The sequence below is a fragment of the Esox lucius genome, chromosome 20 (assembly GCF_011004845.1).
Source record: "Esox lucius isolate fEsoLuc1 chromosome 20, fEsoLuc1.pri, whole genome shotgun sequence".
NCBI classification, from domain to species: domain Eukaryota; kingdom Metazoa; phylum Chordata; class Actinopteri; order Esociformes; family Esocidae; genus Esox; species Esox lucius.
Window position 1 is genome coordinate 2,783,180 of NC_047588.1, and position 13,007 is coordinate 2,796,186.

Here is a 13,007-nt window from a genome sequence, read left to right on the forward strand (position 1 = left end):
AAAAACAGCCCAGGATCGTGAAGAAGAATGTGGACCGTGTTGCTGATGTAATGCAGTTACCAGTAACTCGTGAGCAGCTGGTTGCTAACCAAAAGGGTGACAAAAGCCTTGTTAAATGTTTTTCTAGTGTTGTCTAATTGGAGGACCTTAAGAAGAAAAACATGGCATACTTCATTTATGGTAATCTCCTCATGCGCAAATGGACATCCCATGGTGATGCCGGGGAGATTGGAATGCTATTTACCAAATACTGGTTCCTACAGCCTTTCGACAAACTGTTTTATCCCTTGCTCATGGTCACCAGAGGTCCGGTCATTTGGGAGTTACCAAGACTTATGATCGGTTCTGCAACATTTCTTTTGGCCTGGTTTAAAACAGGATGTGTACTGTCAGACATGCCACACCTGTCAGGTATTCCTCCCGCTCCTCTTTCTCCCATACCCGCCATAGGCGAACCGTTCGAACAGGTGGTAGTTGATTATGTTGCACCATTACCGAAAACAAAAGCTGGTAACCAGTTTCTGTTAACGATTATGTGTGTGGCCACACAATACTCAGTGGCCATTCCTCTGCGAAGGTTTACTGTTCCGGTGGTGAGCAAAGCCTTGTTTAAATTATTTTCAACATTTGGGTTACCTAAGGTGGTACAAACTTTCTAAGCTTTTCAAACGGGTGTTAAAGACCTTGTCAATCACGCATCACCCAGAGTCTCAAAACATTTTGGAACCCGAGAAGGATTGGGATGAGGGAGTTCCTCTAGTTGTTTGCTGAGGACCTATGAAAGTCCTTAAAGATATTTTTTTTAGAAGGAATGTGTGCAAAGGACAATGTATTAGACTATGTGAGTTGCTTTCTTGAGCGCCTACATGCCTCCTGTGCGCTGGCAAAGGAAGCCCTGTCTTCCTTGCAGAGATGTATGAAACGTCATTATGATAAACATGCTGTTTCTCGTCCTCTGCAGCCAGGTGACCAAGTTCTTGTGTTGTTGCCTGTACCAGGAACATCATTGCCAGCACATTCCTCAAGTCCTTATGTGATTGAAAAGAAACTAAGTGAAACTGATTACGTGGATCAAGGGGAGAGGAATATGTCAGAAAATGGCGGTGCGCAACGGCAGTCTGGCAGGTCATGCTGGAGCGCACGCAAACAACATTAACAAATTTGCTTTCCTACAAAAAAACGGCTTGTGTTCTAAATATACACACAAAAACCGTAGACTAGCCGACATAGTTCAAAGATTATTTGTTTTAAACTATGTGTTTGCACTACTGCTACTATCCGTGCGAAGTTGCCATTCAGGCCAACAACAACAATCTGGCTGCAAACACGATGCTCCTAGCGGCTTCAATCTCAACTCATGGAGCCAATATGTAATCTTTGCTAAGATTCTAAACAACGGCCGTGCTACCCAACCACCAACCTGGACAAATACCAGAGGAACTAAGAACTTGAAACAACCGCACAGAAAGATAATCTACCTGATGGCAATCCTCCTGCTAGCTGGTGACATCCAACTAAACCCAGGGCCTGACCTGGCATCCGAAGTATTGTCTCTAAAAGCAATCAGCTAGAACATTTATTGACTCACTCTAACTTGGACTTTCTTGGTCTTTCTGAAACATGGCTTAACAAGCGCTCACCCAAGGCTGCCTTTGACATCTCTGGGTATGATGTGTTTAGGAGGGATAGAAATAAGGGCAAGGGAGGGGGACTGTTAGTATATGTTAAAAACACAATTAAATGTAACCTCATGGAATGGTCACAGGAAATAGACATGGAGTATATTGGGTTGAATATGTCATTATCTCCCCAAATGTCTTTTACTGTAATTTGTTTATATCGACCACCATCTTCCAATAACATATTTAATGAGATTTTAATATAAACTGGGATAAAAAAACTGAGAGGAAAAAACTTAAAGAGATAACAAATAAATTAAATCTTTCACAACTTATACAAGGTCCAACAAGAATAACCAACTTCTCTCAGACACAAATTGATCTGATATTTACTAAAAGACCTGAGAGAGTAACTACATCACATAATCTGCTGACTGGTCTGTCCGATCATAATATCACACTGCTAGTAAGGAAACTAAATAGAAAACAATTTGCATATTCAATCTCAAGAAAACAATTCTATGAAAAAATTCCTAAAAATTTAACAATTAATATGGAAAAAGCTATAAAACAAATTGACTGGTCGGACCTCCTAACCGGAGATACTGAGATTAGCTCGAGCACTTTTTTTCTACTATTACCGAGATAAGAGCAGCCTTCATAAGAAAGGTGAAATGTAATCATGGAAAAAAGACCACCTTACCATGGCTAAATGATAGTCTCTGGCAACAAATGAAAGAGAGAGACTCTGCTTTAAAGAGGGCTCTAAAATCAGGATATAGTAGCGACCGGCTCATCTTCACAACTCTCCGAAATAAGGTATTAAGGAATTTAAGAAAGTCTAAGGCAGAGTTCTTTATCACATCTATTAATGAAGCTCATGGAAATGGAAAACTTATTTGGAGAAATCTTAATAAATTAATTGGTAGGAATAAAGAACAAAACATAACTTTACCTGAACTGAAAGTGAATGGAATCCTGACCCAAGATACTAATTGGATAGCAAGTATATTTAATGATTTCTTTATAAATTCAGTCAGGGAGCTGGCTAAAAGTATCCCGACTGAAACTATACCATCTATTCCCATTGATAAAGCTAAACCAATTTTTAAAATAAAGGAAATATCTGAATCAGAGGTTATAAAAATTATAATCTCGCTAAAAAATTCAAAAGCTAGGGATTCACATGGTTTACCGCATTTTTAAAATTACACAGGGACGCACTTGCTTGCCCAATTGCACATCTGATCAACCTGTCAGTTAGGCAAAGTATTTTTCCAAGCTCTTGGAAAACAGCAGTTGTATCTCCGATCTATAAGTCCGGTGATAAAACAATGGTGTCAAATTATAGATCCATTAGTATTCTATCAGTAATATCCAAGGTGACAGAAAAATGGGTAGCAGAACAGCTGAAAAAACATCTAAACTTGGGCCACACTCCTTTACACCCAATGCAATTTTTATTTCGCACAAACCACTCCACAGAGACAGCAAACTGTTTCCTCCTTGAAAACATCAAGTCAAAATTAGATGAGGGTGGTATAGTTGGTGCAGTGTTTTTGGACCTCAAGAAGGCTTTCGACACTGTGAATCACCAGATACTTTTATCAAAATTATCCTTTTTTAATTTCTCAGATGAGGCCATGAAATGGATGGAGTCCTATTTAACTAATAGGAAACAGAGCGTACATATTGGTCATTCTTATTCTCTTTACCTCGACTGTAAAATTGGTGTACCCCAGGGGTCAGTATTGGGCCCTATCTTGTTTAGCTTGTACATTAATGACTTGCCTACATTTGTATATCTGTTAATATACAAATGTATGCAGATGATACGGTTATTTATTTGCATACCAAGACCAAACAACAGGCTGCAACTAAATTAACCGAAGTACTGGTGCATGTTTCTACCCGGCTAAAAATGTCAGATCTACATCTTAAAATTACCAAAACAGTCTGTATGTTCATTTATAAGAGGTCCACAAGTGTACAACAAGCTGATGTTTTTATAGAAGGAGAAAAAATCATGGTAGTGTCCGATTTTAAATACCTTGGTATTATTCTAGATTCTAATTTTTAAAAAGCATGTTAAAAAAGTGGCTAATACCATCAGATATAATATGGCTAACTTCAGACACATTAGACCATATTTAACAACAGAGGCAGCCAAACTATTTATGCATGCCATGATTTTTTCACACATATCATACTGTTTCACAAGCTGGTCCCAAGCAAACATCACAACTCTTAAACAAATAGAAACTCTTTATAAGCCAACTTTAAAAATATTAGATGGAAAACCTATCAGTCATCACATTTGCAATATTATTACTAAATACAACTTATTCAATTTTAACAGTTTTTTACATTATCTTGATGCCTGCCTCATTTTTTAAATTTTACATGGGCTTGCACCTCCACCACTGGGTGAATTTGTACAACAGAAGAACAGCAGTGGTAGGGCAACTAGGGCAGCTACCAGGGGAGACTGTGTTGTACAGTATAGGTGAAGTAAGTTTAGCCAAACAGTCTTCTCCGTACAGGCCTCAAATTATTTGAACTGTCTCCCTAATGAACTCAGAGAGAGCACCAGCTACCTATCGTTTAAATTTAAACTCAAGAAATTGATTAGAAACGCTCAAAACTGCACTCATCAATAGTAGGTACTGCCCATCTTTGTATTCTACTTATTATTAGCTAGCTAGTTTCTTAATTTGTCTGGTGTTTTTCATGTATTTTATTTGTGTAACATGATGTTGTGTTGACCTGCCAAGGGACTACAGATGAAAAATAGCTTTTTAGCTAACTCTGGCGCATTTACATTTTGAGTGTAAACAAAAATGTTTAATGAATGTGCATTGTCCCTTTTAAATAAATAAATAAATAAAAAAAATAGAAAAACATAATCCTGATAGAAAACCCCAATCATGTGTGCCACATTAACATGCTAAAGACGTACCACACCAGACCCATCACCCAAAAATAAAGTCCAAAGAAGCCGGCAGGCACTGCCGTCTCCTCTATTCCTACTGCTGGTATAGTGGGCGCACATGTTAATGAAGCTGGCGAAGATGGTTTGGAGTTGCGCAATACTCAGCAGCAGTGCGCTAGATTGCCCAACTCAGAAATGTTTCTGTATCTTCCGTCTAGTCTTGGTAATTTAACCGCCGGATAGGCAGATGACGTTGTGAGGCTGTTGCACAACTTTCCTTGTCTTTTAGTGATGTTCCTACACACACAAAAGTGTTAGAGCATGACATTAACATTGGAAACGCTGCCCCTATCAAGCAACATGCATATCGGGTCAATGCTTCCTAACGGAAGACAATGAAGGACGAAGTAAATCACTTGCTGGTGTTTGGACTATATTATTTCACACTATGTTACGGGTCTCTGTACCATCCACCCTAGACTGCTAGAGTCACAGGATTCGTAACACTCGACTGTAGATGTTGTGTGCCATGTCACAAGAATTTCATTGTGCAGGATGCTGTGTTATTCGTTGCATTTGATAAATACACTTTTAACTTCTGGATTTCCAATGTATCAACTTCTGCCTGTTTACATCTGACCATGCTTTTTGCCTGCTCTTGGGTGTTCAGTGGAAAATAAATTCTACCCCTCTGCAATTGGGACCATAACTCTGCCTCCCCCGAGTCATATTGTGGGAGAATCAGTGGAGCAACTTCATCAACGAGACAATTGAGTATGCAAGAAGCAATTTACTGCAGAGGATCATGACCCATGAAGTTCCATCTAGCAGAGGTGGGGGACTCGAGTCACATGACTTGACTCACAATTTTCAGGACTTGTGACTTGCTTGATTAAAGTATGAAAATGACTTGACTTGACTTGTTACTTGAGACTTGACTTGACTTGAAGTGGAAGACTCGACAATGACTTGAACTTATAATAAACAAACAGCAATTAAAAAAATAATTTATTTTATATTGTGACGTGACGTCGGCACCACTAATCAGCGTATGTGCCTAACGCTGCACAATTCAAACCGCGCCAAACATGTCAGACAGTAACTTGAGTCGAGCTCCTCAAATAGTATCTTTTGGATACAAGGAATTTGAACAGGACCGTGTAAATAAAAAAAGATTTGCTAAATGCAAAATATGCAACACAAGAGTATCTGACACGACAACAACAACGTCCAATTTCATTCGTCATTTTAAGAACCACAAGGAAAGGTAAGAAAGTAATCTCTTTATATTCAGTTTCACTAAGATCTATTACTAGTTACTAATGTAATTAATTCATCTTTTCTGTTTGTCATAATTTGGCCTTGGTTGCATATGTTATATATGTTATATTTTTTTCTTGTTAGAAATGTGACCATTATCATTACTGAATACATCTGGTAAATAGATGTAAGGGAATTTTACTATAACAGTGGCATAGCCTGAATTTTAATGTTCATGGCCATCTTTTTGCGCGTGACTTCAGTACTCTCTCCAGCATTTGAACAGTCACCTTGCTAGGTAAGGAACACTACATGCATTTCATTGCAAGCTTCTCTTGTTGACTCGAATTCTAAGAGCTGCAAAAGTTGGTGGATTTATAACTGTAGCTAGCTAGAAAACGCCAGCTAACCGCTAGCAAACGTCAGCTACCCGCTAGCTAACAAATCGTGATCAGTAATTCAGTGCAGTGAAAATTAATAAACTATATAAAAAGCATACAACGGGTAACTTAACTTCTAGAAGGTTTTTACAATGGTTTTGATCGGTTGTAGTCGCTAATATAATTCGTTTTTGTATACTAGTGTTGGCTGTCTGTTGGTACGTATGTAACACTTCCTGTCCCGATTTGAATGCTTTCTACTTGGTTAATATCATAGTGTGGTCTTGAAACAATTACAATCAGGAAATAAAGTTATAAACATTGTTTGAGCTAAATGTGAGTAAATAATAGCGCGGTTTTACCAGCCATTGTTACATTACTTGTAGCTAGGCATGTTAATGGTGCGTTCTAAACATGACGTTCTAATCACACCTGGTGTGATCGTACACGTCAAATGGTTAAATGTGCGCATTTTCAAGTGTTTGTGGACTGCGTGTGGAAACTAAAAAGCATTGCGCTTACACCATAACAGTTAACTTTTCTGCATGAAAGGCTAACATGGAGGCGCCGATGTGATATTTATTTTTACTCATACAGACAAGAATAATTACAGCGTAATTACATATAAGGCAGTTTTTAGTCACAATAATTAGTTAATAAGGTTAGTATTATCCCTTATTACATGGATTGGCTGAATTCCAGTGTAGAATGCGTGTTATTTCTTGATAACAGACCGTTGCCATGAAAAACATAGCGTTGCTATGGACGCAGTTCTGTTTAGCGGAAGCAATACAATCGTTTTTAAATCAATACGATTATTGTTTTAATGTTTACAGTTACTGTTAATGTTTACAGTTTTTCCTGATTGGTTTTGTATTTTTTTTTATCCATGCAGATATGATGAATATCTCAAATCTAAAATACACTGCAGCGATCTACAGCAGCCATCTATGTCACAGTTCATTGTGCCCCAGACTACTACATATTCAGTCAACCACCCTCGACAAAAAGCCATTACAGAAGCAATAATGTCTGATCTGATCATTAATTGCAACATGCCCCTGTCGATCACTGACAACAAGCACTTTCTCTCCATTATGGACTCAAAATATACTGCAGTGAGCCGCAGAACCATGACCTCAAGACTTGACACTGTGGTATCTGAGAGACAGTCAAAACTAATAAATGAAATGGCCACAGTTGAAAATCTGTCTGTCACTGTGGACATCTGGTCAGACAGAAGAATGAGAGGCTACCTTGGCGTCACCGCTCACTGGATGAAACGTGCAGCAGATGCAATAACGTTGAAATCTCATCTACTAGCTTGCAACCGGTTAAAGGGGTCACATACGGGTGAGAGAATTTGTGAAGAGTTTGAACAAATATGTGATCAGTATAAAATCAAACAAAAGATTGATCATATAATTTGTGACAATGCAGCAAATATGAAAAAGGCATTCACCACATGTTTTCCCAGTTCAGTTGAAGCAGATGAGGATAATGAATGACTGCCTTGATGATGCAGAACTTTGGAATGCCCTTCCAGTGGATGAGGAGGAGAGGCTGAATGAAACATTGACCTCCAAAAGTCAGCATAGACTACAGTGCTTTGCGCACACACTACAATTGGTTGTTGGTGATGGTCTTAAAGAGACCAGGGCTGTCAGTTCGGCTCTGGCCAAAGTGTCGCGGATCAGTTCTCTGCTCCACACAAGTACTTCGTTTAAGGAGGAATTTGAGAAAGAATTTGGCCAACGTGGAGTTCCTGCTTCTGTTGTTACTCGATGGAATTCGACTTTCCGACAGCTGAAGTCTTTGCTTAGCTGTGACTACCAAACTTTGTGCAAGGTCTTGGATGTTAGAGGGCACAGAGAGACTATTTTCACTCTAAGAGAGTGGGCTCAGATTAAAGAACTGGTCAGCATTCTGAAGCCCTTTGCTGATGCCACTGATCTCACACAGGGAGAGAAAGTTGTAACCATAAGTGCTGTAATTCCCTGTGTTCTCTCCCTCAACAATCACTTGGAAAACCAGAAAGAAGGAACACAATACTTGGTCAACCTAATCCACAGCCTTCAAAGATCACTGCAAAGAAGATTCAAAGGCATCTTTGTCAATGTAAAAATGTCTCAGCCAGAGACCAATGAAGGAATCCTGCCATTCTCTGATCCTGTGTATGTCAAAGCAGCTGTTCTTGATCCAGCCTTTGGGGTTATGTGGATAGAGCACGATGTATTGGTTGATGACAAGCTGAAGGAGCAGTTGACCATGGAAGTAAAAAGTAAGTGATAGGCTAATTTTAGAATGAGACCCCATACTTGTAAATATTACATTATTAGTATTATTATTTTTACAGAAATTGGAAGTGCTGCACAATAAACACAATAAAGTACGATCACAGCAAACATTAAATTATGCGTTGGCACTACTGCTGGCCCAGAGAGAGCTGGCCCATTGAAATACAGATACTGTGCAGTTGAAAAACTGTTACAATCATTCAAACCATCACAGAAATGCTGAGATAAAAGTTTGGAGTTCAGATATACACACTTGTGTCTACGTGATTTAAAAGTAGCGATTTACTTAAAGTTACTTACTCGAGTCAAGCCTCATATAAAGTTTGTCAGTTACAATGACTGTCACTTAATGATTCATTCAAGAGATTCTTCAAAAACACTGATTCATCCAGTAATGAAACAAGTGAAGCCTTTATGAGTGAGACATTGAATCATTTATTCAGTTTCTGACAGCTTAAAAAATCTTTTAATATTTTTTTAATAGACTACAGCAATTAACATTTTGTCAAAACATTTAGTAAATTACATGAAATGTATTTGTAAATAATTGTTAGATAATTGTCTATTTAGAAAAAAAATCACGATTCTCAATGTATCCAGAATCATGCAGCTCTAGAATATTGTGTAGGTTTATTTGTAATTAAATTTTTTTGTGTTTTAGATCTGATTCTCCAGGAGGCAGAGCATACCAATATGGAACAGACAGGTCATGGAGATGAAGAAGAGCAAATCAAAGGAGATGAAACTGGGCTGTTCTTATACCACAAAAAGCAGAAGAAATCCACTCATTTCAGCCCTGCTGCCCAGCTCAACCATTACCTGGACAATTGTGATGGCCAGAACTGCCTTTTGTTTTGGGGAATGAACAAGGAGAAAATGCCTTCACTGTTCCAAATCGCAATGAGGGTATTAGCTGTGCCTGCTTCAAGCGCACCTGTCGAGCGTGTATTCAGTCATGGGGGGATTATTATGCGGCCCCATCGTTCACAGCTTAGTGCCAATGTCTTGGCAAACCTTATTTTCTGTAAATGCAACACATTTTAGACCGTTTCAATTAAATTTAATTAGACAGATCCAGGACTGGATCTTAGACTTGATACATCTTAGACTCTAAACGTTTTTTTTTTGTAAACAACACAATTTAATTTTATGTACAGATATTAATGTAGCACAGATATGCATATGATTCATATATAGCACATATAGTTAATGTTTTCTGTGCACAAATAAATATGTATCAAAAAAATGTACCTCTATTTATTTTAGTACTGTGACTTGACTTGACTTGAAACTTATAAGGACTCGACTTGACTTGCTTAGGGTGAACCCTTGACTTGACTTGACTTGCTTGATTTATCTGAACTGTGACTTGAGACTTGACTCGAGACTTGATGGTTATGACTTGAGACTTGCTTGGACTTGACCATGTGTGACTTGTCCCCATCTCTGCCATCTAGCTTTCGCTCCCCACTTGCATCAATGAGCCTTGCCCCTCTCGCCGGTTCCCGATAAACAACTTCATTAGACAAACCACCAACTTCACTACACTTATTTAAACTGTATTCATAGTTGTTTTCAAGTTGGTATGACTTGTGATCTTTTCATTTAAGTAATGGTCCCACCATCTCTTTAATAGTTCAATGTAAAGTTCAGTATTGTTGTAGCCTGTTTGCTAGGGACCAGGAGAATAATTAAACTGATGCTGTGTTTTGTCTTGTCCTTTCTCCTATAAGGATGGTGTGGCAGACCTCTAGCTCAATGCATGGAGACGAATTGGGAACCATCATGTAAAGTGAAACCTCTTGCAACATTTCCCTTTGGCACCTTTTGAGTTCCAGAAACAGACTTGTGGCATAACGGACATTTTGTTGGGAAAGGCGGAAGGCCTGACCTCCTTGTTATGTCTGGACCACATCTCCAATCCAACGGTTTGACAGAACAACACAAATTGAAATTGAACCTTGAGCCTTGTGCCCAACAGCAACAGATCTGTGGCACAGCATCGCTTACACAGAAGATGAGACTGTGTGTGTACAGTATCAAGACTGAGGCAAAGAGACCTTTTCGGCCAATATTAATGGATGAGGACAACAACAGGACTATGTGCCGTGTACTGATTTTGTACGTTTGCCCACTGACAAAGAAATTAAGTCTATAATTGTAATGGTAGGTTTATTTGAACATTGAGATACAGAATAACAACAAAAAAATCCAGAAAAACGCATGTCAAAAATTTTATAAATTGATTTGCATTTTAATAAGTGAAATAAGTATTCGACCCCTCTGCAAAACATGACTTAGTTCTTGGTGTCAAAATTAGTGAAATAAATATTTGATCCACTCTCAATCAGAAAGATTTCTGGCTCCCAGGTGTCTTATATACAGGTAATGAGTTGAGATTAGGAGCACACTCTTAAAGGGAGTGCTCCTAATCTCAGCTTGTTACCTGTATAAAAGACAACTGTCCACAGAAGCAATCAATCAATCAGATTCCAAACTCTCCACCATGGCCAAGACCAAAGAGCTGTCCAAGGATGTCAGGGACAAGATTGTAGACCTACACAAGGCTGGAAGACCATCGCCAAGCAGCTTGGTGAGAAGGTGACAACATTTGGTGCGATTATTAGCAAGTGGAAGAAACACAAAAGAACTGTCTCCCTCGGTCTGGGGACTCTGTGCAAGATCTCACCTCACCAATGATCATGAGCACGGTTAGGAATCAGCCCAGAACTACATAGGGGTATATTGTCAATGATCTCAAGGCAGCTCGGACCATAGTCACCAAGAAAACAATTGGTAACACACTACCAATGAAGGACTGGTAACGCAATGAAGGACTGAAATCCTGCAGCGCCCGCAAGTTCCTCCTGCTCCAGAAACCACTTGTACAGGCCTGTCTGAAGTTAGCCAATGAACATCTAAATGATTCCGAGGAGAACCGGGTGAAAGTGTTGTAGTCAGATGAGACCAAAATCGAGCTCTTTGGCATCAATTCAACTGGCTGTGTTCGGAGGAGGAGGAATGCTGCCTATGACCCCAATAACATCATCCCCACTGTCAAACATGGAGGTGGAAACATTATGCTTTGGGGGTGTTTTTCTGCTAAGGGGACAGGACAACTTCACCGCATCAAAGGGACGATGGACGGGGCCATGTACCGGCAAATCTTGGGAGAGAACCTCCTTCTCTCAGCCAGGGCATTGAAAATGGGTTGTGGATGGGTATTCCAGCATGACCATGACCCACAACACACAGCCACAGCCAACAAAGTGAGTGGCTCAAGAAGAAGCACATTAAGGTCCTGGAGTGGCTTAGGCAGATTTTGTTGTTATTCTGTCTCTCAATATTAACTCTGACAGCCGAACCGAACAGTCAAAGAAACCAGATGTCACCACATGTAAATGCACTTACACTGCACCTCAACACTTCCACCACTCACCCACACACTCAAACAACACATTTTGGGGAAAGCAAAGTCCAAAGGGGGAAGAATAGACCTTGCAGGAACCTTAGTGGGAGCCCACATCAAGAATGTGAAGGGACAGAAATACACCTGAATTGCAATACGATCCCAGGCCAGAAAGCAGTATATATAGCCCTGGGTATACAAAAGTTCCCAACAGGGGCAAATTGCATAGAAGGAGGACTGAATTTAACTACTAACAAAGAATCACAGTTTACACTGTCTCTGGCTCCCACAGGGGTTCTCCCCAAAACAGGTCTTTGTCAAAACACCCTATACTCATATATATTTTCCACCAATTATTATGGAAAATGGGGGCTCAGTCACCTACACATTATAATTACACGACAAACAAAATATCCCTAACAGGTTTTACACTGTATGCATGTCTTTCATCATTTCAACCCCAAAAAGGGAACAAATTAGGAGCAGGGTGCTCTCATTGGTCGAGGTATCCAGGTGCGATAGGTGGCCAGAGGGCAAGCTGTGTGTCGTTTTGAGTCTCTCTGCCACACACTGGACAAAAAGACAGAAATGAAAGACCATTTTGTGTCTTTTATGCAAAGAGTCTTTGACCAAGATCACCTCGAGCTGGCTCCACCGTTGAGAGAGGGCGAGGAGTGTTGGTACCTACCCTCTTTCGGAGTGTATCACCTATGCAAGCCAGGTCAAATAAGGGTTGTATTCGATTCCAGCGCTCGACACTTCGGCATGTCACTCAATGACATGCTTCTGACAGGACCTGATCTTAACAATAGCTTGGTTGGAGTCTTAATACGCTTTCGTCAAGAGCAAGTGGCAGTCACAGCGTACATTGAACAGATGTTCCACAGCTTCATTGTCAGCGAAGATCACAGGAACTTCCTTAGTAAAAAGCATTGTGGGAAGGTAGCAGAACAGAAGATGGCAGACCCCCCCCCCCCCCCGATAGACTTAGCATGGAACCACCGTTTACAAATGTAGGTGTAGATGTCTTCTGCCCTTGGAACATTTCTACTCGCCGCACTTGGGGAGGAGTTGCAAACAGTAAGAGATGGGCAGTGCTCTTCACGTGTC

The 13,007-nt window shown here is 39.8% G+C and overlaps 1 protein-coding gene across 1 annotated transcript; it reads left to right on the plus strand.

Annotated features, from left to right (window-relative positions):
* Positions 1-7,547: 7,547 nt before the first annotated feature.
* On the plus strand, positions 7,548-9,632 carry LOC109614792 (zinc finger BED domain-containing protein 4-like). The gene is made up of 2 exons (XM_020041041.3): positions 7,548-8,472; positions 9,150-9,632. The coding sequence occupies exons 1-2, from the start codon at positions 7,683-7,685 to the stop codon at positions 9,530-9,532; spliced, it is 1,173 nt and encodes a 390-aa protein (XP_019896600.2). The 5' UTR covers positions 7,548-7,682; the 3' UTR covers positions 9,533-9,632.
* Positions 9,633-13,007: the final 3,375 nt, after the last annotated feature.

Bases quoted from the DNA above. Each gene is read 5' to 3' on its own strand.
- LOC109614792 (XM_020041041.3), top strand. From the start codon at position 7,683: ATGAGGATAATGAATGACTGCCTTGATGATGCAGAACTTTGGAATGCC. The intron at 8,473-9,149 runs GTAAGTGATAGG...TTTGTGTTTTAG, and splicing joins GTTGACCATGGAAGTAAAAA to ATCTGATTCTCCAGGAGGCA.